Source organism: Hetaerina americana, unplaced genomic scaffold (genome assembly GCF_022747635.1).
Source record: "Hetaerina americana unplaced genomic scaffold, ioHetAmer1.1.p SCAF_38, whole genome shotgun sequence".
Taxonomy (NCBI): domain Eukaryota; kingdom Metazoa; phylum Arthropoda; class Insecta; order Odonata; family Calopterygidae; genus Hetaerina; species Hetaerina americana.
In genome coordinates, this window is record NW_027286963.1 from 236,401 (window position 1) to 262,201 (window position 25,801).

Sequence of the window (25,801 nt, forward strand, 5' to 3'; positions counted from 1 at the left end):
TATCAAATAACACCGGTAACTATGGTCTGGTTCAAATTTAGCAATGTTCCCATTTAGCTTTAACCATTTTTAATTGGATCCAATGAAAATAAAAATGCATTAACTCTTTTTAAGGTGAGGAAACTTAAATGTTTTTTATCCTTGGGGCCATCACCTAAGATGCAGCCAAACTTCACTCATAATAGTCATGTAATAGCTATGTGTTATGTTTCGTTTATGTTGAAATATGTTTTTACTCTTGAAAAACGAAATGCAAAATCCAATGTCATTATGCAGTATCAACATGGATCTGTAGACATGTCTTAAGATTACACATAACTTACACTGGATCCACAGTAGGATGGAATTTATTGAGAAAAGTGAAATCAAGACAAGTAAACAACTGTAAAAAATTGAAATAGTAGCTCATTCTAATATTTAAATATCTCTTTAAGATGTGGGCCAACATTTTTTCAATAACATTGAGCAACTTCGTTGCATCAGATGACAGAGGAGGGACATCCCAAACACTTAATCAGGGAATTCGTGCTCTATATTGGCACAACACAAAATTTGGAAAAAAATAATCCATTGCTGAAAAAAAGCTCCTAGTTATTATTTCATGATTTACCTCAAAGAGTAGGGGAGGATAGATGTTCTAACAGAGAAGGTGAGTGGAAAAGAAATGTTCAGTTTTTAACTGCTCCCTGAATGGCTGCTCAATCCGACAACTATTGAGCTTTGCTCTTTATTCTGGTGTTCAAGAAGACACTTGGAAAATGAGCCAGCACTCTTCAACCTTTCCCACGACGGATAAAAATCATTTCATTCCATGACAGGTTTGTTTAACTATCTCCTCCCTTCTCTATCTTGGTGCAAGAGTTTAATTCAAAGACAATCATTTTTTGAAAATAATTTATTAAATTTCATAAAAAACAACTTATTCATCTGCATCCACTGAGTAAGCACAAGGGATTAGAACATCATCTTCATCGTCAATATTTGATTCCATTTCCACGTCACTATCTGCTTCTTCGATCTTTACTTTGCTGTCATGCAACTCTCCCAGTCGTTGCACATACTTCAGAGTGTACTTGTTAAAATCACATCTGAAAAAAAGAGGAATAAATAGAATCAATCAAAGAAACACAACTAAAATAATGGGTGTTTACCATCAAAGGGTAGCCAATTCATCACAAATCTGCTCAATCTATCATTATTTTTCTAAATATCACAGCTAAAATGAAAATTGTTCTCATCAGCAAATTCAGATTCCCATATCATATACACATAAACAAAAAAACACAGTAATCAACCCGAAGGTCTGTTTGGTAGGTGATGGCAGAGTTCACCCAGTACTAAGCCCGACAGCGTGTGAAATTCACACATCAGGGTAGGGGGGCCAGTTCCTTTCCCTGTGCTGGTTATGGTTTCCCAGGAAGACCTGGTACCCGAAAAATCACATAGCTTGGGTGGAGCTGCAGGTGCCCAGAGTGCCTTGCCCGGAAATTGAACCAGGGACCCTCTGGTCAGTAGCCCAACGCTCTACCCCCTGGACTACCATGACTCACACCATATACACATATAAGCATGGAAATCGCAAATTGAATTTCAGGCTTTATCATAACCATTTGGCTCTTTTCCAATGTTTTTCCAGAATTTTTAAAGACATTTTCTGTCAAAATCCTGATTTTTATTGTTGAGCGATCACTCTATACTACTGAAACATACAAAGAACAACTGCTGGTGAGATCACTGTAAGCATTCAGAGCTTAAATAGGATTTTCTTTAGTATTCTAAGAATATTCTTCAGAGAAAGGCTACGCTAAACTAAATTCTGCCTGGAATGCAGAGACACATTAACAGATGGAAGAAGCTAAAATGAAATTGTCACCCTAATCTGCTGTCCTTAAGAGTGTTCTCTTTCTGGGGTACTAGAAAGAAGCATTTTTAGGGACCATTTGACAAGAGATGACTGCAGCAAATGCCTTAATGTTTTGATGACCTGGAAATTATTTCCTCAATCTAGTACTGATGAGGATCTCAACCTTAGAGACCATTGGGACTGAGATATTTGCTTATGTGGACAACTGACATATTTCTCCATCTGTGCATTTCCAAATTCATCTCATTAAGCATACATTTAGGGAAAAAAATGTTGTCTTACTCTTTTGGAAGCCCTCCATAAATACCACTATAATTTAAATTTATAGCTGATTAATTTACCTTGATGTAAATAAACCCTCTCAACTTAACTGGTACTTACAATTTCTGCAAATGCTCTGTTTTTCTTGTAATATTCTTCTGAAGGGTGAGCAGGGTTGGACTGAGGAGAGGGGAGCCCGTCTTGAGCTTCGTGCCATGTACCAACAGCATGTGTCGTACCCAATCCAAGTAGAATTCCAAGTGTGGAGTGGATTCCATGCTAGTGGCAATGAACTTCAGAATTCTTTCAACGTACATGTCTGGCAGAGACTTGACACACAACTCGACTGAAAAGTTCAAAACAAAACCACACTTTAAGAAGGCCAGATATTATAATGTCTCATGAAACTGAAGGTTAACTTCAAAACCAAATGCTAAAGAGCTCAATAACTGTCAGAAGATGTTATTATGATTACAATGCTCACAGTCACATAGGAGCAATCTTATTTGTTTTAGAAAGTTGGATTTATCAGCAATCTCCATGTTAAGTTAACGTTCACATTAACTAACGATTGGAATTAATGAGACATTAAAAAACCAGGCCTTTTCGCAAAGACATGCTCATGAACAACAACTTTTATCTCATAAATAAATCATTACAAAAATAAATTATGCACGCATAAATCAATTATTAATACGACAAAGTTTAGCTATTTAGGCAGCGAGATCACTAATGCTGAAAGAACTGACAGAGATGTAGCATACTACACTAGGAATAGCAAAGGTTTTCTATCAGAAGAAACAACTACTACCTGGAAATAGCACTACCACAGAAAGTGATCTTTTCAAACTTACATGTTAAGTGAAGTATATTTTGCTATGGATTGTGAGATGTTGACTATAGGATCAGCAGAGAAAAGAATATTGGAGAAAATGGAAATGTGGTGCAACAAAAGAATGCTGACAAAGTAAATAGATGGGAATAACAAAAGGTGAACATAGAAGAATGGGTGAAGAGGATAAGTAGGAGAGGAAGGGGGAATTGATTGGACACATCCTCAGACACAGTTGCTTACTGTAGACCATAAGCGAAGGAGAGACAGAAAGGGGAAGCATTATAAAGGATGAACTACAGTAGCCAGACAATTGAAGATGTCATTGCGAGGAGCTATGAGGGAATGAAGAGATTGGCACGGAACAATATACAGATTGATAACATGTGATGATGCAATTATGAATTTTATTTTAGTGAGATGATTTATTTCATTATGGAGGCAAGGCTTCACTATCACTTGAACCTGTCAATATGTAATCTACCTGCAATCCAATGTGAACAATCATTGAGGAAAAGCAATCAAACACTGATGAAATGTTTTCTCCTTCAATGCAAGCAGAATTATATCTTGGGGGAAAATTCATGAGAGAATACCCACTGCTAATTTTTGGAAACAACGAAAATTAAAGAACACTGGTACATTAGTCTTAAATAGTGAATACATAACAAAATATGAAGGACTAAAGATAAAGACGGGTAACAAAATAGCTTAGAGGGCTGCTACAACCCAATCCATGGACGTCGGGGAAGCCTTAGGTTTAATTTACGAGTTTCCTAATCTAAGTCTTTTGTTTTGTTTCCAAATATTTTGATTAATACGATTTGAATCCGTATCATCACGACCATATTTTGGTTATCTGTGTTTTTCAATGATCTGAGCTTCATCATGCATTCATAAGCAAAGACAATCAAGAGTTTACTGCATCATTAAAATTAAGGTAGAATGATGTCTTACTTTCATCAGGTGGTACACCCTCCAAAACCTCCATGGTAATGTTCTGCTCATTCAGCTTCACTGCCATCATTAATGCTGAAAGGATAAAAAAATATCAAGTGAATGAATTAAAACTGAAAAAGCAATGATGAACATAGCAGAAATCACTTTCTAGATCGCACCCACATACGTGCATTTAATGCCCGAACCATAGCTTGTGAGTAGATGAATGAGGTGATTCGTATTCAGGCTGTAGAGGAAATTATGGTCATGTGCCTCAAATTTTGATGCTGAGACACATTCAAGATCATTTGTATGCACCTCATATAAAATATGAAATCTCTTGACTGTTCCCAAATTCCCTAGTCAGGGGTTGACAACTGGGAGGATAGACAATGAGAAAATTGAAAAACACCATCTATCTGGGCAGTGCCTCTTCACTTAGTTCACTAGATAATTTTCAACGAGAAATACACAACAAAATTAAATAGCTTCTTCATCAAAAGGCAAAAGAAAAGCTTTTTCTTAACTGCATACATCAAGACTCCACAAACAAAAAAATAATTTATTTCCACCAGATCTCCTAGGGACAAAAAAAAAGTTCTTTAACAGATGGGATACCAGCTTTTTCTTTCTAAAAGACGATATTTTAAAATTCTATTTCCTTACAAATTAACACTTTCATCTACGTTGGGACAAATTTGGTAGACCTTGAATGAGCAGTTGAGCCTTTACAGAGATTTAAACTCGAACTTGATAGGAGAAGTGAAAAACTCACTTTTTTCCCATCCACTTCTCAATAGCACTAATAAATGGAATAGCAAATTTAAATGTTATTTGTATTCATCTAATGAAAGAGATGTAAGGTAAATAATTATGCAAATTATATTAAGAATTGGTCCAAGCATATTATGTCTGCAGTTGTCAAAACTTGAGCACATATACTAAAAAACTCTAATATTATTTAGAGATTGTGAGAAGAATTGCACTTGATAATGTAGCTTTAAGAAATATGAGGGAGTTTGAAGTTAAGGACTAGAAGTAAAAATGAAAAGATAAGTGACAAATTTAACACGGGACATATTTTTGTATGGTTCTTAAATGGGTACTTGAGGCAAAAGTTTAACTGAAGACTAAGGCTTCTGAGACCATTCAGCATGTGTGATAAGAGTTGCAATTTTGTTCATCAACCATGATCCTAGTTGTACTACAGTATTTCTAAGCCAAAGCAATACTCCAGTGGTCAGTGTGCTTCCAATGTTTCTTCACCAATTCTACCACTTGAATGCTTTGCCAATGTTTGGTTGTACTTGAGATTAGGGTGTGGGTAAAACACGCAAAGCAGGTGAAGTTTAAATCATGTGAGTAAAACATTTATACCCTGTGAAGTGTATCAATTTTACAGTGGCTGATTCCTTTTGGAATCATTTGGTGAGAAACACCAATGGCTGGGTAGTCAGTGGGTTAAATGGATATCCAGGAATTATAACATCTTTTTTTAAACAGGAGAGTATGGCACTTTTCAGTTGTTTTTTGGCAAAATTATGTTTGAATTTGTTAATGGTCCCTTGTTGCCAAATAATCTGTGATTAGAGCGAAGGACATGAAAAGCTATAGAAATTACATTCACAAACATGATTTTTCAATATTTTTTTGCAGATCTTAAACATGTCAGGACGAATCAGGAGCTTCAAATATTTTTTGCACCAATTAAGCATTTAAAAAAAATTTTTTACTGCAATTTCTTTCCTCTGTGATGATAAAATTTCAACAAATTGAGCCTAACATGCTGGGAGTACATTAAAATTTACCTTGTTCATGATAAATGTTAAGTCTTCAAAGCAAAAAAAGTAGTAAACCATTGTTCATCAAGTGAAAGATGTTCATGACTAGAAATTTATTTTTGAATTTTCATTGATATTTATTGGGTAATGATAAACGTGGTGTCGTGGAAATAATATGAGTGGTGACACAGAAATTTTTTATGAGTCCAAGGATGAAAGCCTTTCAACACTAAGCCAGTGCATTAAACTTATAATGGCTCGGAGAGCTTGAGTATGGATGACCACAAAAAAACCCACCTTTAGAGTATTCCCTCTTCTTAAGTGTGCCCTTCACTGTCTCAGGAGTGATGCCTATGTCAAGAAAGAATGGGTCAAACACCAATCCCTGATCAAGTGAGTATATCAGGAGGCCTTCAGTGGTTGCAGCAGCCCATGCTAGACCTAAATGGAAATACAAAAATACAATGGATCAATATCGACTGGCACACTCTTGGACATGTTCAGAGCTTTGAGACATTTATCATAATGATGGATGAAACAGGGACAGACTTAAGAATTACTGAACTCCCAACACTTTTAGACCAATTGACAAGAACTAGCGAAACAAACCAATGCTAATATTTAGAAATCTACACCTGCAACCGCAGATAGTCTCATTCGAAATGATGAAGACAGGCAGGAAATTTTAAGATACTACTTCCGTTGGAAAAAACAAATTTTAACTATGGATTAATATATCAGAAAACTAATATTCATCAGATCACAAACTAAATGAGGCTTAGTATTAAATTTCAAAGGTATTTCCACTGCATCAGGAAGATCAGTTAACTATTAACTAACCTGGCACAAACTTATTTGAAGTCTTTACAGCGTTAAGGATTAGTTGGTATCTTACAATGGAAATTGACAAATGCTTCAGGCTATGGACACATCGGGCTTAGTTGTCAGAGACAAAATACATGGACGATCCTGGAAATTTTAGGAAGGAGTTCAAATTTGGGTTTAATTGAAGAACCCATGAATCATAAGACTTGGCACCCGAAACGGCTGTAACATTATGCGATCAGTTAATGTATTTGTGGATGACAAGACTTTGAAAGTGGACTCATATACTCAAAATGATTTATGTAAATAATTTATAATTAGTGCCACCTCTTCAATTGTACTCCTCACTTGTACGTAACATCTCAGCTATTTTGAGGTTATGACTGTTTACTAGATGCCTATAGCTTTCAAGAACACTAAACGCAACCTCCAGTGGAACCACAACAGGGCAGAAAATTCACATTGAAATTTGTCCGGATTTAAGCGCTGCACCCTGTACATAACTGTTCTCTTGTACCCTAAATGATGCCAATTTTAGTATTGAGAACATTTCTCACTCTAGTGGCAGCTATATGAACCCTGTACATTTAAAGGTGTAGCCACCTATGTCTTCTATTCATGATGAGTGCCCACATTTTTTTTAAATTAAACCTCCGGGACTGATCAAAAGAAGGGAGCTTTGAAAACTTGACCACACTTTGTACTGCACGGGGGGATTGATAGCCATTAAAGTGAAGAGAATTGATTGCTATACGGAGTCGTGGTAGGATTCAGATTTGTCGTTTGGATTAAGATTATAAAATCAAATATGAAATAATGGCAGAGAAAGTAGATCATAAGCAACATATTTACTTCTCATGAACAATACGTGGTAGTAAAAGTTTGTAACTCCTCAACCCCAAAACCTGTTCCTTTACCCCAATATGCTTCTAATGCGACAACTGCATCCCTTTCATGCATATTCAGATGGCTTCCAGGATAGCTTACATTGATTAAATTACAGAATCCTTTATTCTAATCCACAATCCGTTTTCATTATCAGTCAATTGAAAGAGCTTTCAAAAAACAAGGCATAATCCAACAGCAACATGTTAGAATGGCATCCAAAAGTTTGATCTAAATTTGTTACTTTGGTTCTGTCCTTGGCACAATAATCCAAATAGGCCTTAACATTACTCGTCTGGTTTAAAACATACATATCCATACAGAGATGATACAATTCCTTACCTGTTGGAGAGAATTGGAGGGAAAATACTCGCACTTCAGGTTTGAATGACCGAGATGCCATGTCGCCACTCCTCACCCCTGGCAATCGAATTGCCATGGGCCCTCTTGTGTCCTCTTCTCGCTCCTCAACCAGCGCCAGGTTTCCAAATTCAGTCATATTCCTACGATTGATAAAATCCTGCAAATAAATACGCACATCTTAGTAGCCAACCAAAATACATGGATGCATGCCACAAAGATCTATCAGGGCAAGAGAAATATGTATATTCAGAGTACTTTAAATGAATTAAATAAAGCAATGATTTCTTTTTACTATGGGGTCTAACAGAATTTGATTTCCTATACATAACTATGAGCACATTACCCACTGAGTTGTGAAATATAAGAATATTGAATTATTGCTAGTTATGAGTGGTCAATTTCACATTTTTTGGTTCTACTGACAGTTTGGTTTTCAGTTCCAATAATTCTATGAATGTAATGGTATTGAGCCATTGAGTTGTAACAGTAAATAAAAGCTCGATCACATTAATATTGCCACCTCATTAAATGTTTTATGTATGTCTATCACAAGTTTTACAGGCAGCCTCAATCATTTTTTTACAATCAAAGGTAAAGGTATTAAAAAGTAGATTCCAATACTTATAGATGGCTAAATTGCTATGAAAAGTATTATGTTCATGAAAATGTTTTGGGAGACAAACCCTTAGGTTTAGTATTTTACTGCTTCTGAATAAACTGAATCGAGTAATTTTATCTCCAAGTTGTGGATTCCACCGAACATCTCACTTGATTTTAAAGGCACTCTTCAAAAGTTATATAATACCAACCATTATGCACATAAATACTCATTCATTAGCATGAGCATAAGGGTTTTTAAGTAGCATTTCTTCACATAATAAGAAGCCACTGATATCAATTGGCGATATCTCACATGGGAGTTGTGATTCCAAGGTTCCATTGAACTACTGACCCAAGGGCCGTGGTTTGATTGGGTTTGATTCCTGGGCAAGCCTCCCTGGGCACAATCAATTTCATCTGAGCTTAATGATTTCAGGTACCAGATCTTCCTGAGAAACCATAACCGACACAGGTAAAGGAGCTGGCCCCCCTACTCTAAAGTATGAATTCCACATGCCATTGGGCTCAGTACTGGGTGAACTCTACGATCAACAACCAAACTGACCTTTGGGTTTATTACTGTGTTTATTGGTTCTTTACATTGCATGGGTACATTTAGTGAATGAAATGTTCCATATAGATTTTTTTTTTTTAAGTCCCTAGTTACATTTAGGTATGAATCTAGAAAGATTAAAACTATTCAAAGTTTTGAGACAACCCAGAGCTCCAAGAGTTTTGCCGTAGTAAGGGACATGCCAGTATGGTCACTTGTTTAGTTATTTTGCAAGGAGCTGGACTAGAAGTGGCATGATTCCTCCTTCTCATACATCCTAAACAACTATTATTTTACCAGTAGTCGGCCAAAATTGAACATGATAGCTGGCCAGTATTTTACATTACAAGTATGTGGCTGAATTTCTACACCTTGCACTGGCTGCTACGTATACTAAAATATTTTTTGATTTGCATTCTTTTGTACAAATACTTGTATGCTTTAACTAACACCCAAAAGCATTTCACTTCACAGCACATTTTACAGTGATTAATGCGATATTATTGATAAAACCTCATTTCCCTCTTTTATCCAAAGACTTAACCCATTTCAGGGGAATTTCATCTCAAGTTTATCTCAGACTGTAAATGATAAAAATAGCCCATTTATGCTATTATGAATAAAAAACTGAAATCCTACAGTGGAGATACTACAGCACTGGCTCACAAGATTATTGCCAATCTGGATTGAGTTTAAAGGAACAGATGAGGGTAGAGAAAGAAACTTTACACTGCCACATTAAGATTTTATACTTCAAATGACCATGGTTTTGATGCCGAGCATCAGCATCAGGTGATGATAATGCCCAGCATCAACACCATGGTCGTGTGAAGTAATAAATCTTTATGCGGAAGGGCAAAGTTTCTTTCTCTACCCTTATCATGAAGGAATTCCAAAAACTTAAGCCTGAAACAGTTATGTTTAAAGGAACAGAATCAAAGAGAACAAGAACAGCATTAACGTGGGCCTGCGAAGGTAAAGCAAAAGAGTCCATCTAAGTTTAGCCAAATTACTGAGTATAATACTTACATCAACTGCATCAAAAGATCTGTTCTGTGTAATTTCAAACTTTTTCAGTAGTAGAGATTCATTAACACTATAGATGCACACATTTTTGGACATCCCACCAGCCAAGATACACTGCCCATCGGCCGAATAACACAAAGAGTTAAATGCCCTGAAAGAGAGAAAACAAATACGTCAAAGATTTCATACAATGGCCACCTGACAACGGCATAAACATAAAAAATTTGACTGAGTGGCAATCCTCTAGATTGCACTTAGAAATTTTAATATTGGTGTTACCCGGAGAGAATGGAAACACATGAACTGACTTTCAAAAATATTTCTACTCTGTTAAATTCATACAACAACAATTGTATAGGCATTGATGCATAGTTTCTTGACATGTCCGATATTTGCAAGTGGAAACATCCCTGGACAAATAAATGATTATAATAATAATTTGACTACAGTACAGTAAAATCTGGATTAGTCATGCGAATCTCTTCCCAGCAAATCAAAATTTTAATAAAAATACAATTGTAAAGAAAATTAAAATCTTTGAAACACTTTTTTAAAAACACAAGTTTGAAATAAGAGGGGTTCCTTAGAAGTTTTTAATTTCACAAAATCAAAAGTTGTCAATAGTATTTAATGCTTTAATTTCAACATTTTTTTACTACCCGTACTTCTCCGTCATCAGTTTCGTTGCATTCATTAGCCCAGAGAATTCCATATTCTCCTTCAAGGTCAGTATATACTTTGTTTTACTATCCAACAAATAAGTCAATAATTGCAACAGTGGTCAGAAAGGTTATCAGAATCACCACTAGACGTTAGCACTTGCACATTGAGTTCCCCACACAATAATAGGTAATCCTTTATGAGTAAACAAGCTATGTGTCACCACTATGGGGAAAGATCTGTGGTATGGAAGCCTCTTTGTTGTTGTTCCTGTGCAATGATTTGTGAGAATGGAAAAAATTGAGATTCGAGCAGTGATTGAATACTTAGTAAAGAAAGGTGTGAAAGCAAAGGAAATCCATGCTGCCTTTCAAAGCACTCCAGGAGACTCTGCTCCTTCATATTTAACTGTTGCCAAGGAGACAAATGAGTTCAAGTTTGGCCAGGACAGCTTAGATGATGATATGCGTGGTTGTTGGCCATGATGTGCCACTACCCCAGAAATTATGGCAAAACTGCATAAAATGGACTTGGAGGATCGAAGATTGAGAGCTCAAGAAATGGCTGAAGCTGTAAGAATGTCATCTGAACAGGCATATCACATTTTAACAGTGGAATTGGATATGAGAAAATTATCTGCTAGATGGGTGCCGTGACTCTTGACACAGGATCACAGACGAATCAGAATGGAAATTTCTGAATAATATTTCACCCTTTTTAAGAGCAACAAACAATTTTCTGGGCCAGTTTGTGACCACAGATGAAACTTGGGTCCACTAATATACCTTAAAGAACAAAGAGCAGTCAAAGGAGGGGAAACATACTGATTCACCACAAAAGAAAGCAAAGGAAACATAGTCGGCCGGAAATTTGATGGCTTCAGTTTTCTGGGATGCGAAAGGGATTCTGCAGATAGATTATCTTCTAACCGGTCAAACAATAACTAGAAAATACTACGCTAACCTCCTGGACCAGCTACATGAAAAAATGCCAGGTTTGACAAGGAAGAAAGTCATCTTTCATCAAGACAATGCATGCCCACACGCAAGTGTCATTACCATGACAAAAATATGAGAACTAAGATACGAATTGTTGCCACAACTGCCTCATTTGGCTCCATCAGATTTCCATCTCTTCCCCAAGCTCAAAATTTTCCTCAGTGGACGGAGATTCTTGTCACACCAACAGCCAAAGTAGATGGGTATTTTGCAGCCCCCAAGGAATCTAATTTTCGAGATGGAACCAAGACATTGGAACATCACTGGACCAAGTACATTAGTGTACAGGGAGATTATATTGAAAAATAAAAAAGCGCCACTGAGGTTCGTCATTTATTTCTATTCCATTCCAAGAAATTTTCTAATTACCCTCGTATCTATACACTGCATTATTTTAATCGGCATATCATATGATGAATAAGATTCCTATGCTAGTCCATCTGATGCCAATTCATCCTATGCCTGTCATTAGTGTTTTCCTGGGTATTTGAGGAAAATATGTTCCGTTATTCACCATCTAATTCTCTGCTCTAGTAAATCTATAATGCTACTCACATAAAATGGCTGAGAATAGAAAAATATGTACCTTTAATTGCTAAAAAAAAACTCAAACCAATCACAAATGAATGAAAAAGGATGGTTACCAAATATATTCACTGATATAACGACTACATATTTTGGGTGTCCATATTTTTAGATTATCTGTGCTTCATCATGTATCCATTACACCTACACCAGCCATTTGTGAGAACACACAAACTGCAATCCAAAGCAATGGGTTTATGGCTATTCAATACACTTCTCCATGAAATCAAATATGAAACGAAAGTACCTGATTTCAAGAAAAAGCTGTTCAACCAATTAAAAAATAGTATGTTCTATTGTGCAAACGAATTACTGGAATTGTCACTGCACATCAATTCTGACTAAACCAAATAATATGTAAATATTACAGTACAGTGGTATGTGTACATATGTATGTATATAATGTATTTTTTCTGAAATTGTGCAGCTGATATCTGACGTGTCCTATATTTGTGTATGTGTGAATATGCACCAAATCTCAGGACAAATAAATGCATTAGTATTATTGGCATGGATAATGATGGGTTTACTGTTATTGACAAAATTACATTGGTGATGGGATTAAAAACATACTAGCAAACTAGTGTCCACTTACTTTCCTTCAAGATTTTTTCTTGCACTTATCAAGTCTGTGTCCGACACACCACTTCCTAAATCTTTACGCCCTTCAATACAACCAGTCTGCTCAGAAGTACGGACATTAAAAAATGAAATCTGAGCATCCAATGTCGCAACTGCAACTTCTTCACCATCAGGTCTATACACCACCCTAAGGCCTATGAAAATATAAAGAGAATTTATGAACATTCTTTTCATTATTTATTAGTTTGTGTGATGCAAATGTATACCGGCTATGAGAGGCAACTCGTCACAATTAAAATAAGTAAATATTAACAAAGGGTAGAGCTGAACAGAATTTCAGTTTTAATTTATAACTTTGATGTTTAATTCTTACGAATGGAATATTTAAAAGGTAAATGGGTCAAAATACCACTTTTGCATACTTATTCTTGATTATTATTATTATTATTATTATTAAAAATACACATGTGCTGATAGACATTGTCAGGTGGCACACAAGTCCCAAATAATTGCAAAAGATAATACATAAAACTAGACTTCAAAACACAAATCTCTTTAACAAAACAAGTGAATCCCCATCCCATTTACAACCATTTATCAGCAAGAAAAAAAAAAGATAAATTAAAAAAAAAATTAAGCTATTACATATAATACCATACACCACATATCAATCAAATTATTACATATATGCCTTACATCTATTCTTAAAAGTATACACTCTGTTAGGAAAGGGCTCGAATATTTTAGCAGGTAAAGTGTTCCACTCAACAATTGTTCTATTTAGAAAAGAAAATTTTTTTTTATTTGTTCTCTGTGCCCGGCATTTTATCTTAAATTTGTGATCATTTCTGCCTATAAAATTTGGGTTCCCCGCCTCTTTCCTAAGATCTGCCCAAGCTTTCTCCCCCTTCAAAATTCGGAACATCCCACAAAGTCTGCTTACTTTTCTTCTAGATTCTAGAGGTTCCCAGCCCAGCATTTCTAGCATGTCAGACACACTCTCCATCCTCCCATGCTTCCCCAGTACATATCGGGCAGCCTTTCTTTGCACCTTTTCCAGTTTTTTAATATGACCTTCTTCATGAGGGTCCCATACAAGAGAAGCGTACTCTAAAATTGGCCTTACTAGGGTCTGATAAGCCTTCTCCTTGGTTGCTCTAACGCTCCCTTTGAGGTTTCTCATTACCCAATGAAGAGTTTTGAAAGCTTTCTTATAGATGCACTCCACATTTAGCCCCCACCCTAAGTCCTTAGTTAAATATACACCTAAGTATTTGACAGTATCACTTCTAGGAATGACATTTTCTGAGAATTTATATTCCCTATTGTTTCCAATTACCTTATTGCTAAAAGTGATTGATTTGCATTTGTTAACATTAATATCCATCCCATTTTTTGTCACCCAATCTGCCATTTTATTAATGTCCCTTTGAAGTTTGTCACGGTCTCTGTCATTTTCGACTTTCCTGTAGATAATACAGTCGTCTGCAAAAAGTCTTATCTGAGAATTAATATTTATTGTGAGATCATTTATATATATTAAAAACAAGAGCGGGCCAAGTACGCTTCCTTGTGGGACTCCCGATGTTACCCTTGCTTTTTCAGAATACACTTCTCCTAATTTGACCCTTTGTGTTCGACCTTCCATGAAATTTCTGACCCAAGAGATTACTCTTCCATCTGTGTGTAGTGGCAATTGGCCCATCTTAAGCATTAAGAGATCGTGGTCAACTTTGTCAAAGGCTTTTGACAGGTCGACTATTATAGCATCCACCTCTATTCCCGCATCCATAGAGTCGAACATTTCTTGGCAGAACCCTAATAGCTGAGTTTCGCAAGAGTGCCCTTTTCTAAAACCGTATTGGCGACTATACAACCAATTCTCACTCTCCCACAAGTCCCAGAGATAATCAGCCATTATCTTTTCTAATAGCTTGCATACAACTGATGTCAAGCTTACCGGTCTATAATTATCAACTAGTGCCTTATCTCCTCCTTTGAAAATTGGCGTAACATATGCCTCCTTCCAATCATTTGGCAGGGCATTATTGTTTAAGGTAACATTGAATAAATGATTTATATAATTTGAAACTACACTACCGCCCAATTTAAGCAAGTCAATTGAGATACCATCTGGCCCTTTTGATTTATTTGCCCTTTTTTGATTTTTTTATAAATTTCTGCGCTGGTCGTTTTAATACTTTTGGTATTTAATATTTTTTCGCCTCCTTGTTGACTCAGAGATGAATCTACAGGATCCTTTTTATTTACCATAACCTTAAATACACTTGCATACCAATTGTTAAACGTATTAGCCTTTTCCTTATCGTCAACGATTAGTGTTCCATCCTCTTTTTTTAAAGCTATTATGTTTTCCCTGTTGCCTTTCCTCCTCCGGAGGTACTTGTAAAATTTATTTCTATTATCTATCCCGATTATTTTCTGTAGAAAACTTTCTTTGGCTATTTTCTTTTCTCTATTCAATTCACGAACTAATTTTTTGTAAATTATGAGCCATTCCGAGCTCTCGTTCCGTTTTTTGTGAATCACTCTCAGTTTTTTCTCCAAGGATTTAAATTTGCGGTTGTAGAACTCTGGATCAGTATTTTCTTTAAGAATTTTTTTTGGGACAAATTTATTTAATCCCTCCTCCATTATCCCCTTAAATGTTTTCCAGATTTCTTCTACATTCTGCCCACCACTTACCCATTGCGAATACTTTTCCCTTAAAAAGGTCTGGAACCCTTCCCTATCACCCCGTTTATATTGCCAAACTATCTTTTTGTTTACTAGCCCCTTATACTGAGCCCTCTCCCAGTTTAGATACATACGCACAGCTGAATGGTCACTTATTCCCGGAAGGACATCGACTTCCCCTACCCACTTTTTCGGTCTCACAAGTATGACGTCGAGGATGTTTCCCCCGCGTGTGGGTTTTTCCACCATCTGTACAAAACCCTCCTCGTTTATAAGACGACTAACGATTTCTTGGGCCTTCCCACCCCCCACCGTGACCTCGTCTGCCGACCATTGAATACCTGGAAGGTTCAAGTCCCCCGCTATGAGGGTGTGATCCTCAGGGTTAGCCGAGCATATGTCTGCTAATACCTCGACTGCGTACATCCCTTCGTTGGGGCTTCTGTACATAGCAACTATTTTTAAAATTTTCCCTCCATTCCTACCTTTAACATGAACACACATCATCTCACAATCATTTCTTACCCATTCCAATGTACTTATTAGGTTTTTATCTACACATATGAATATCCCCCCTCCACGACCATCCCTATCCCTTCTGTAAACTGCCAAATTTTGAGGAAAAATTTCGTTTGACATAATATGATCACTTAGCCACGACTCCGTACCTATCACAATATCCGGATTACATGCATCAACTAACGTCTCGAAATGGCATACTTTATTTAGAATACTTCGGCAGTTTACCTGCAAAACTACTAAGCCCTTACCTTTCTTTCCTTCGGTATTGCGAGGTCCACCTCTTGTGCCCATTACAGGTTTCCCTGCTCACTGAGCTTTAGTGCGACATTTTTAAACAGATTTGACAAAACCAGATTAAAGTTGCAAGGAGAGTTTATTTTGAAATTTGAGAAGCACAGCAGAATGAAATATTACCTGTTTTAATTCATGACTAATTACATCTACTTGATTTGGGATTAAATAAATTAAGCAGAACTTCAAAAAAGAACAATAAGTATCTCATATTATTACATTAAATACAAATAATTGATAAAATATAGTATTGTTTGGGAATTTTGATAAAAACTAGAATACAGAACAAAACCATTATTTTAAAATCGAGGGAGTGAATAAATTGGAACCTTGAAATACCCTGATTTACAATGAATAAACTCACAAAAAATATTCACACCACCTTGTATTTGGCAAGTGAAACAATAATGCCAGTTTATCTGCGTAAGGAAGTTTGCAATTTAATGCTTTTGATATAATTATGAAGGAATGCTGCTGTGAATATTTGGTCAAAAAATACCAGACAATGCCTAAAAGCAGGCACGAACTGGGAACTTCTGCCAGCCGGCTCATTACCACAAAATCAGCATAAGTAATGTTTTTGGAGCAGATAGAATTTGTCAAATTGTTATATAAATGTTCCAAGTCCAATGCAAAGGTCGAAGGGCTGTTTTTGGACTAATGCAAATTAAATAAATAAGGGTATCCTTTCTCAGTATTACTTTTCTCCACTTTGCTTGGTTCTGTAGGAGGAGGCCATGAGGTTCACTAGCCTTCTTGAGCTGCAGTGAGAGTGTCTTTCATGACCACTAATTCCATTGAGTCAGCAGTACACTGGCACTTTCATAATGCTTTTAGAATTCTCCAACATTGTGTATGCATAATTTTATTAGGTAGTCTACCAATACAGGTACGTTTTCAATGGAGATAAGACTGCGAACCCCTACACTTCTTAGCCTCATCTAACAAAACAGACCCTGACACGGCACACTAAAATAAACTGTTCTTCAATTCCTTGCAATACTAAATCCTTTTCCTACCCCTACCTTGCTTGTATAGGCATCTTCTTTTGTTCAACTCAATAATACTGTCTCTTTTTTTAAATAGCAAATTACATTTTTCGTCCTCCATACTTTTCTCCGAGGTGAATTTTACCAAAAAAAAAGAAGAGACGTTTCAGGCGTGATGTGGTGGAATATCATAATCAATTAATGATGGCGATGATGTAGTTACATTGAAACCAGTCGAATTGATAAATTTTATTTTGTGGAAAATTGCCAATTTCAAATTAATTTACCAGTAAAATAAAAAATATCACCAATAAAAGCAAACAATAAGTATTGATTAACATTCAAATCAACACATAAGTTTCTCAGATTTACAATATGTGTGCTTACTTGGGCGTACCAGGTAAATCAAAGGTAGCACTGGGAAAAAAAACTGGATCCCCATATTACACAAATTGTGGTATTCACCACTATGGGACCAGGTCTAAAAATGATCTGCACCGAACTTATGTAAGAACTAGAACCACCGCACTAGGCCCTAAATCTATGGGTCTCCTTATGTTTAATAAGCTAAATGAGGACCTGAAATCCAGCACAAACATTTATCTATTTAAAAGAAAATTGAGAGCTTTTCTTCAAAGGAATTTGTTCTATTCTATTAGGAATTTCATGGAACATGAAACTTAGAATAGGCATATGTATTTACATTGTGTATTATTGTATATATTGACGTGTCCTATACTATGTGTACAATTTTTTTTTGTATGATGCAGTCTCTGGACAAATAAAAATTATTATTATTATTATTATCCTGTTGATGCATGAATTTCACACACCATATAGATGAACTCTACAGTCACTTATCAAACTTAACTTCAGGTTGATCAGCGTGATGAATTAGTAAAAAAGGGTGATGTTAAGAAAAATGGGTCATCTTATAAAATATTAGGCAAAAGATAACCTTTGGAACTAGATGCTGGGATTGTTACTAGTTGATTATGAAACTTACCATCTGAAGTGAGGAGAACTGTTTCATGCTGAGATCCAGTTTCTATAGCATTCCACAACTTAAGGGTTTTGTCCCAGCTAACAGAAGCAAGGGCAGTGCTGGCAGGACTAGGACTGAATGCTATACTGGCAACTGGGCCCTCGTGGCCACTCATTACCTACAAGGAAAGAGGAACAGTTAAATTTTTATCCATCTCTCATTGGCTCATGAGAGAAAAACATCCCTGCAATTATAACTGTGGAAGTTGACACCTTTTATTGCCATCCAAAGAGCACTTATCAAATTACAGTGCAATGCAAATAGTTCAACATGTCCTTTTCCACAGAGTTTTGACAATCAAGTCCTGGGAACATCAGAATGCTGATGGCAAAAAGTTGAAGTGATATTTGATTCAAAAGTTTCCTTGCTGGTCAACATTTTTTGTAAAATCAAAAAGCGATTGCAGCTGTAGATGTGCACTTTGGAGCACTTACGGAAGAAAACTACAGAGATAAGATAATGACATTCGAACACTGCTGGATGAAATGTATTAAAATAAAAAGTGATTATGCTGAAAAATAAATTTCATATCCTTTTCATCATCAGGTAGAGAACTTTTCAGATTGCCCTCATATCTAAATAAGGTTTCGAACACAAGTCCGGTGGTCAGGGTCTAATTTTTGCATCAAGCAGTCTGATACCACTGCAACCACTGATTCGGACGCAGTGTGACAAGGTTGCCAAAACACTGGTGAAGCAGGCATGCTGAGTGGGTTGCCATCAGAAAGTGTTAAGATTTTCTTCGGGTAAGATTATTCAACTCTTAATCCAATGAAGGTGGAGAAAATATTCACAATGAAAATGATTTGTAACCTCAAAAAAATTAGGATAAAAGCTGAAGTATGCAGACAAGCCATTAGTCCTGAGAAAAGTCAAAAAACAATATCATAATATTTTTGGAGAGATTTCAACAGTCAATGATAATGAATTAGGGAAGAAGAATGGTAGGATAGGGGAAATGGTGACACATGGGATTCGTTTGATATCAAAAGAATACTTCTACAATTGGTGCCAGCTGGACACCCTCTGGATTTTGGTGGCATTTTTACTGTACCAGAGCAGTATGATAACAGGTGTAGTCACCAGGGTAGGGCTGTGAGGTAGTGGAGAGTAAGGGAAGGTTATGAGGAAGAAGACGTATTTAATGAAGGACCAATGGAAAATGGAGAGGAGAGAGTAACATAAGGGAGATGAAATACTGTTTGATGGCAAGGCCAACTTCACAAGGCAAAGAATGATTATCAAAATACTACACAACAGATTGCAGGGAAGTAAGACGGAAGAAGGAATAATATGGAGGGTATGGATGGATCTGTGCGAGCATAAAAAGAAGAGGGAGGGAGAAAATGGGGTCAAGGTCTGGATTTTTGGACGAAAATTCACTTCTGAGGATCAAGGAGATGGTCAATGGACTCTTAAGGAGGTGTAAATTTAGAGAGCATATGGAGTGCTTGGAGTCAATTGAATGCTTGGCAATGCAGGATTCTTCTAATGTGATTCTAGTCTAATATATTTAAAATGAACTAAATATTCCTTGAGTTTAATGGGGAGTTAATGCTAGGTTTGTCCGGTGAATGTTTTGCTGCAGAGGGAAACAGCTACAACATTAAACAGTGGAAACTTAAGCAATGAATCAAGTGTTTGAAGAGTACTGACTGTCTCATGAAAATTATCTTTTATACATCATCAGTTACCAGTACTTTTGGACATAAAAAATTACAATCAATGCATGCATGAACATTGAAATGTATGAAGGAACAAATAATGAGATCCAACTATAGGAAATTTCAAAACTATTTACTACCATGGTTGGTGCATGTCTCAAGAGATGAGTAGGAAGAGACCCTTCCAAATGTTACTTGGATTGAAAAAATCATGAATGTACAACGCTAGCCACTTTAAACACCTAGAGCCAAATGATGTTCTGTCCTTCTCATTAGTTAGGTCACTCTATGAATACTGCTCTACTGTTTGGTCACCTTACTACAAACTACATTTTCATACCATTGAATGTGTCAAAAGAAAATGTGTGCAAAATTGCATTCAAATTCAATTTTCACAAAGATCTTTACAGTTACCATGAAATGTTATCTCCACTCAATTTTCCCTCCTTGCATTAATGTAGAAAAATTAATGACAAAACTTTTCTTTATAAATTACTGCATAACAAGATTGATTCCTTAGAACTCCTAAGGGCAATATCTTTCCGAGTACCATCACATAACAAAAGGTATGAAGCACTTTTTGAAATTAGACACCGTGCACAAAACTACACTAACTACTTGCCTATTTACCCGATTATGAGAGATGCCAACAGTTGTGATAATATTGACCTACTTTCTACCTCACCAGGGTTGCCTAAAAAAATGTTATTAAAAATATCCGTAGAATTTTAGAATGCTAATTATTGCTATGTGGATATCTGTATGTGTCAATATCAACTTTATGTAATTTGTACCCAATTGTAATAGATTTTTTTTGTTTTGTAATTGTGGAACCAATTAATATTTTTTGCCTTTCTTTATGTAAAGGGTTATTCCCATTAAATAAATAAATACATTTATTTCATGGATACCTTTTTTAGACTTTTCCCGAGGAATATACCACTCATTCCTTAACCCAAATGTCCTCCACAGTTTTTAGAATCAGATTATGTATTTTTAGGGTGGATCATCCCTCAACACTTAACATGGCAATTGTATCAATGAAGTAAGTACAGATAGGATTTAGGAGTTTCCAGGATACGGATGCAATATGACCAACTGAAAAGATGAAGCTGATCTCACAAACTAAGAGGAAAGCCCTGATTCCTACATCATATTCATGATTTTCCAGACGGAATGGCTTGGAGTGATGAATAGAATGGATGCATGAAAGTGTTTATATCATTCACATTGAACTTGATTAGGGTGATATGCAAGCAAAAATATATTTAAATTATTGATTCACTTTAAAAATGACTTCACATCATCTACATAGTACATACCAAATTCCAATTTTGTTTTCCCAGAAAACACTTTACCAAAGCCTCGGATTCAGTTCCTTGTCTGCTGTCCAAAGATCACATAATCGACTATTTACAGATAAGGAATAAATTCTCTTAACTCATTGAAAATAGAAAATATTTTTCCTCATCCTTTGAAGAAGTTAATTCCACAATTATGCAACAGGAATAGTTGAGAAAAATAAGTGTTAAAAATCTCAGCATGGGGAGCCTTTGAAGAGCAAGTGGGCTTGAGAGGGAAGAGCTTTTGGTTAAGGCACTTAACATACAAACAAAGACACAAAATATGTATTGTATTAAATTATTCTTGGGGTATTTGCCAAGTCAGGAATGTCAAAATACACCAACATCCTGTGTGAGCATACTTCCATTTTTGAATTTAACTACCAAAAGTAACTTACTATTATTCTACTATATTATTAATTAATTGTGATACCCTGAATATTCAAACACTTACCTCCAACAGTCTTCCCACTTTTAATGACCAGAGATATATTTCAAACACGTCCTGTCCTCCTGCTGCCACAAACTCACTGCTTGAATCCATGGCAACACAGGAAAATTGAACCGGCCGGGGAGACGTGAATGTTCTAAAGTTACGGTATCTGAAAAAAGAAGCAGAGAGGTAGAGGTTTATATAAATGGGACCCATATGATGAGTGTCTCTATTTATGACACAACTGATGCAAAGTCCCATACTTTGAGCAGTTAAAATACTTCCACCAACCATTATCCATGACTTACAAGATGCCGTATCTCCTGACTCATAGGATGCCCTGGCACATAAGATACACTGTGATTTTTCAAAATAGAATGTATACTTGGATCCAATAGAGGAGAATCAAAGTATTTTAATTTGAACACTTCATATTAAGAAAATAAAACCGTGACATTAAAAAGAATAGCAGCTGGATCAACGTTTATTCATTGTGATATCCCAAAAATTTGTAACCACTGCTAAATCATTTCCGCAGTTATTTTTACTGAGGTTGGCACTTTCCTCACACACAATGTCATCTTTACTTCCACATCTTCTCCTGCTGTATCTAGCACATTGCTAATTTCACATTTTAAAAAAGACGTTATGATAGTTTCACTCATTAGTTTCTGCCAGGACTTTTTCAACCAATCACAAAAACTAGAAATCGACAGCCATTACATTCATCCTGTTGGCATGACATTATGAGTTGATGCCTTACACTCTTTCATATTGAAATGGCATTTTTTGTGATATTGCAGTACTAGTATGTATGTACAGACCATTTCTCTTCATAAATCACTCGCAACATGACAATGTCCCAGAAAATATTGTCTATAGTCATACCTATTGCTAATTTTCTTTCTTCAATTAGAATCATTCATTGAAACAGTAATCCCGTTCTTCCCATACTTAATCACCCAGCTCTTAAAATATTCCTCATAATTTGAAAATTTATGAGCACACGAACGTAAAGTTTTTCACTCGTAACTGGATTTACTTAATCCACTTCTTTCCCTAAATTTTTATTTCATTTTCTCAGTTAGAGTTGGGCCTTAACTTCTTTCAACTAATTAGTTTCTGTGTTCTGAAGGGTAATTCACAATTTCAAATTTAAATGCAAAGTTGAATGACAATCTTCAATCTTAAGATCCCACAAGTTTCCCTAATATAATATTTATCGGTCCCAGGACTTCACAAATTTAAAATATATGACAAGTCAGACAATAAAAAATCAGCTGCTTCAGTGTCCTGAAGACTCAAGAAACTCTTCCACCCTAAAATAGCATTTATCTATCAGAAAATGCTTGAGATATTTCTTAAATGTACCCCTAAAAGAGGCTGATTTTAAGCCTGGTGGCAGATACATGAAAATTTTGATGGCATCATCAAAGACTCTTACTATACACAGCAGAAGAGTGGCAGAACAAATGTCCATCAACTCTCTATGCCGAGTATTATGCTGATATACTTGAGCATTGGTGATTTGCTGTTTCAGTTTATCCTTAACATACCAACATAAGTAATAATTATACAGACAAGGTAAATTTAGAATTTTTAATTCTTTAAAATAAGGTTGGCAAGTTTACCATGGGGGTATTCTTGCCATATACCTAATACATCTTTTTTGGATTATAAATACTCGATGGGAGCCATTTCTTAAGGAGGCACTTTTTATGAAACAATTAGTTTCTGTTATTATACTGATATTATCAAAATTCATATCGAAGTAAACCATTTTATACCCATTAAACACACAGAGAATTACATCAAATTAAAACTACTCCCACAAATTAACTAACCTTGTTAAATCAAATGCCCTTACAGTTCCATCTAGTGAAGCAGATATTACAAACTTCCCATTGTGGCTGAACTGGATTCCGGAAATGCTGGCAGAATGCTCACTGAAGGTCACAAAACAAAACCCACTTGCCGTGTTCCACAGCTTCACCTGAAATAGGAAGGCAAATGAAGAAAATTAGATCCAATGATTCAGGTCTATTAATGATTTCCATAAAAGAAACTTACTCATGCAGCAACAAAAGAAAAGCTGGTCACAATGAATAAAACATATATGAATGTGGCAGTCCAGAAGTTAGGCTATTATCAAAGGCTGATTTATGGACAGCAAAAAATTCTATCAGTCATCAAACACCCTTTTAACTCTTATACCTACCATGACATGAAATATATCAGGAGCAATAATGGCAGACATGTCCAAAAATAGTACAAAAAATACCAAAGGCAAGAATACTTTTAAAAAGTATTTAGTTTTTATTACAACTCCTTACAGTTATCATTATCACTTAAAAACACAAAATGTCCTTTCAAAATGAAATCATTCATGTATAATTAAATTATTTTTTGGCTGGTTCACATCTTTACAGTCTCCATAAACATACCACAGCCAGAACCCTAATGCACAAATGAAAAGAAAGACAATCACAGAGTACTGAATAGCCAAAACCTTTAATTTAGAAGTATAAAGAAAAACCCTAGCTGATCTGGATCCTCATATAATCCAAACAGAGACCAGTCGTGTAGTGCAGGTGGCTTATTAATAATAATACGTCCATATTGGGGCAAGATTGAGACTAGATAGATAGGTAGAAGAATATCAACAGGCAAGCTCAGAAAATTATAAAGATATTCGAGATGAGAAACCGGAAGAAGCTGTCCACTTGTGGTACTTACAGCAATGAATCATATGGTGTAGGAATGCATAAATATTCTCTGCAATACTCACTAACACAGTCACCATACCAGAACCAAGTTAAACCTGCATATCACATACAATTGAACCAAAGCTTGAACAAGCTTTGGAAAAAAAATCAATGAGACTAACCTATATAATCTGATAACTAAAAGGCCTTCTTCAGGTGCCTATGTCTCTTGAAAGCACTATCACACACACAGGGCACACAAATGATTTAATTTGGTTATAATATTAAGACAATTCTTCATTCTAAATGTAACCTAACACTCAAGTCAGGAGAATACTTAAAAGGGATTGAAGACCCTTCAAAATTGGAAGAGGTACCTGCCGAGGGAACTATCTATAACTTATCAATAGCATTGTGAAAGATGATGAATGGAAAATGGAATGGGAAGACAAGCACAAAAAACCAGACACTTGAGAGTAATATGGATACATGTTTTCTAAAATAACAAATTACTGTCACTAGAAAGTGATTTCATGGATATTAAGAAAACTGACTGCTAAATAATAAAAAAGCTGCCAAAAAGGAGTTTTAGAGGAATATTAGTTCAAAAGATACATTGTAATATTATTAGCTTAGTTTTATTTATTACATATAAATTGTTTAAAACTGAACTCAAACTACATTGGCAATAGCATAAATAACTTGCTAAATCTTAGTGAATGCCGATAACATTACCTTACTCTCAAACAGAGTGTGACAAAACTTAAGAGAGATAGCAGGAGACTGCACTGGAATAGCAGGGAAGTTGGAGGAGAAAGAATATTAAATGTCAGAGCTGCCATGAACGTGGGATAGTATTTAAGCAAACCATTTTTCCATGGCTGACTAAATGTGCTGAATAAAAGGGGTCAAAGTGGGAGGAATAAAACAGTCCAGCTCCATTTTAAGACTTTCCACAAAGTATCACGGGACTGGTTGTTGATACTCTTTGAGTCGCTGATTTTAATACATTGGTATCAAATTTAGTCCCTGATAGATTGACAGCTTATCAAACTACTACTATTATAAGACGGTTACATGTTTCTTAAGTGTTGCTTTGCAAGACCAATCCCTGAATGGCTATATAAAATGACAAATAGGTAGGTGTTAGGGATGTTGTGGATGAAGTAAGGAATTAGAAATGTAGGGTCTCTTATGAAATATAAAACCTAACAAATGAAAAAGGAAAGTGGCAACTTCGAGGAAAGGTACGGGAAAAGAGTGATTAGGTGGTGCATATTCAACAAGTCCACAGGAACAAAATGTACACTGTCTTGGATGGCAAACAAATTAAGGAAGCCCTTTGACCAGCAATGAAA

At 35.8% G+C, this 25,801-nt stretch overlaps 1 protein-coding gene across 1 annotated transcript in view; it reads right to left on the reverse strand.

The window, feature by feature from the left end:
- Positions 1-919: 919 nt before the first annotated feature.
- LOC139691548 (periodic tryptophan protein 2 homolog) overlaps positions 920-25,801 on the reverse strand; it is a 41,092-nt gene continuing 16,210 nt past the window's right edge. The window contains exons 10-19 of the mRNA XM_071589420.1: positions 23,583-23,731; positions 21,760-21,907; positions 18,260-18,416; positions 12,768-12,948; positions 9,933-10,080; positions 7,730-7,907; positions 5,975-6,118; positions 3,915-3,989; positions 2,246-2,471; positions 920-1,088 (exon numbers count right to left, since the gene is read on the reverse strand). Of these exons, the coding sequence (XP_071445521.1) occupies positions 920-1,088; positions 2,246-2,471; positions 3,915-3,989; positions 5,975-6,118; positions 7,730-7,907; positions 9,933-10,080; positions 12,768-12,948; positions 18,260-18,416; positions 21,760-21,907; positions 23,583-23,731 (1,575 nt within the window). The remainder of the gene's footprint in view (positions 1,089-2,245; positions 2,472-3,914; positions 3,990-5,974; positions 6,119-7,729; positions 7,908-9,932; positions 10,081-12,767; positions 12,949-18,259; positions 18,417-21,759; positions 21,908-23,582; positions 23,732-25,801) is intronic.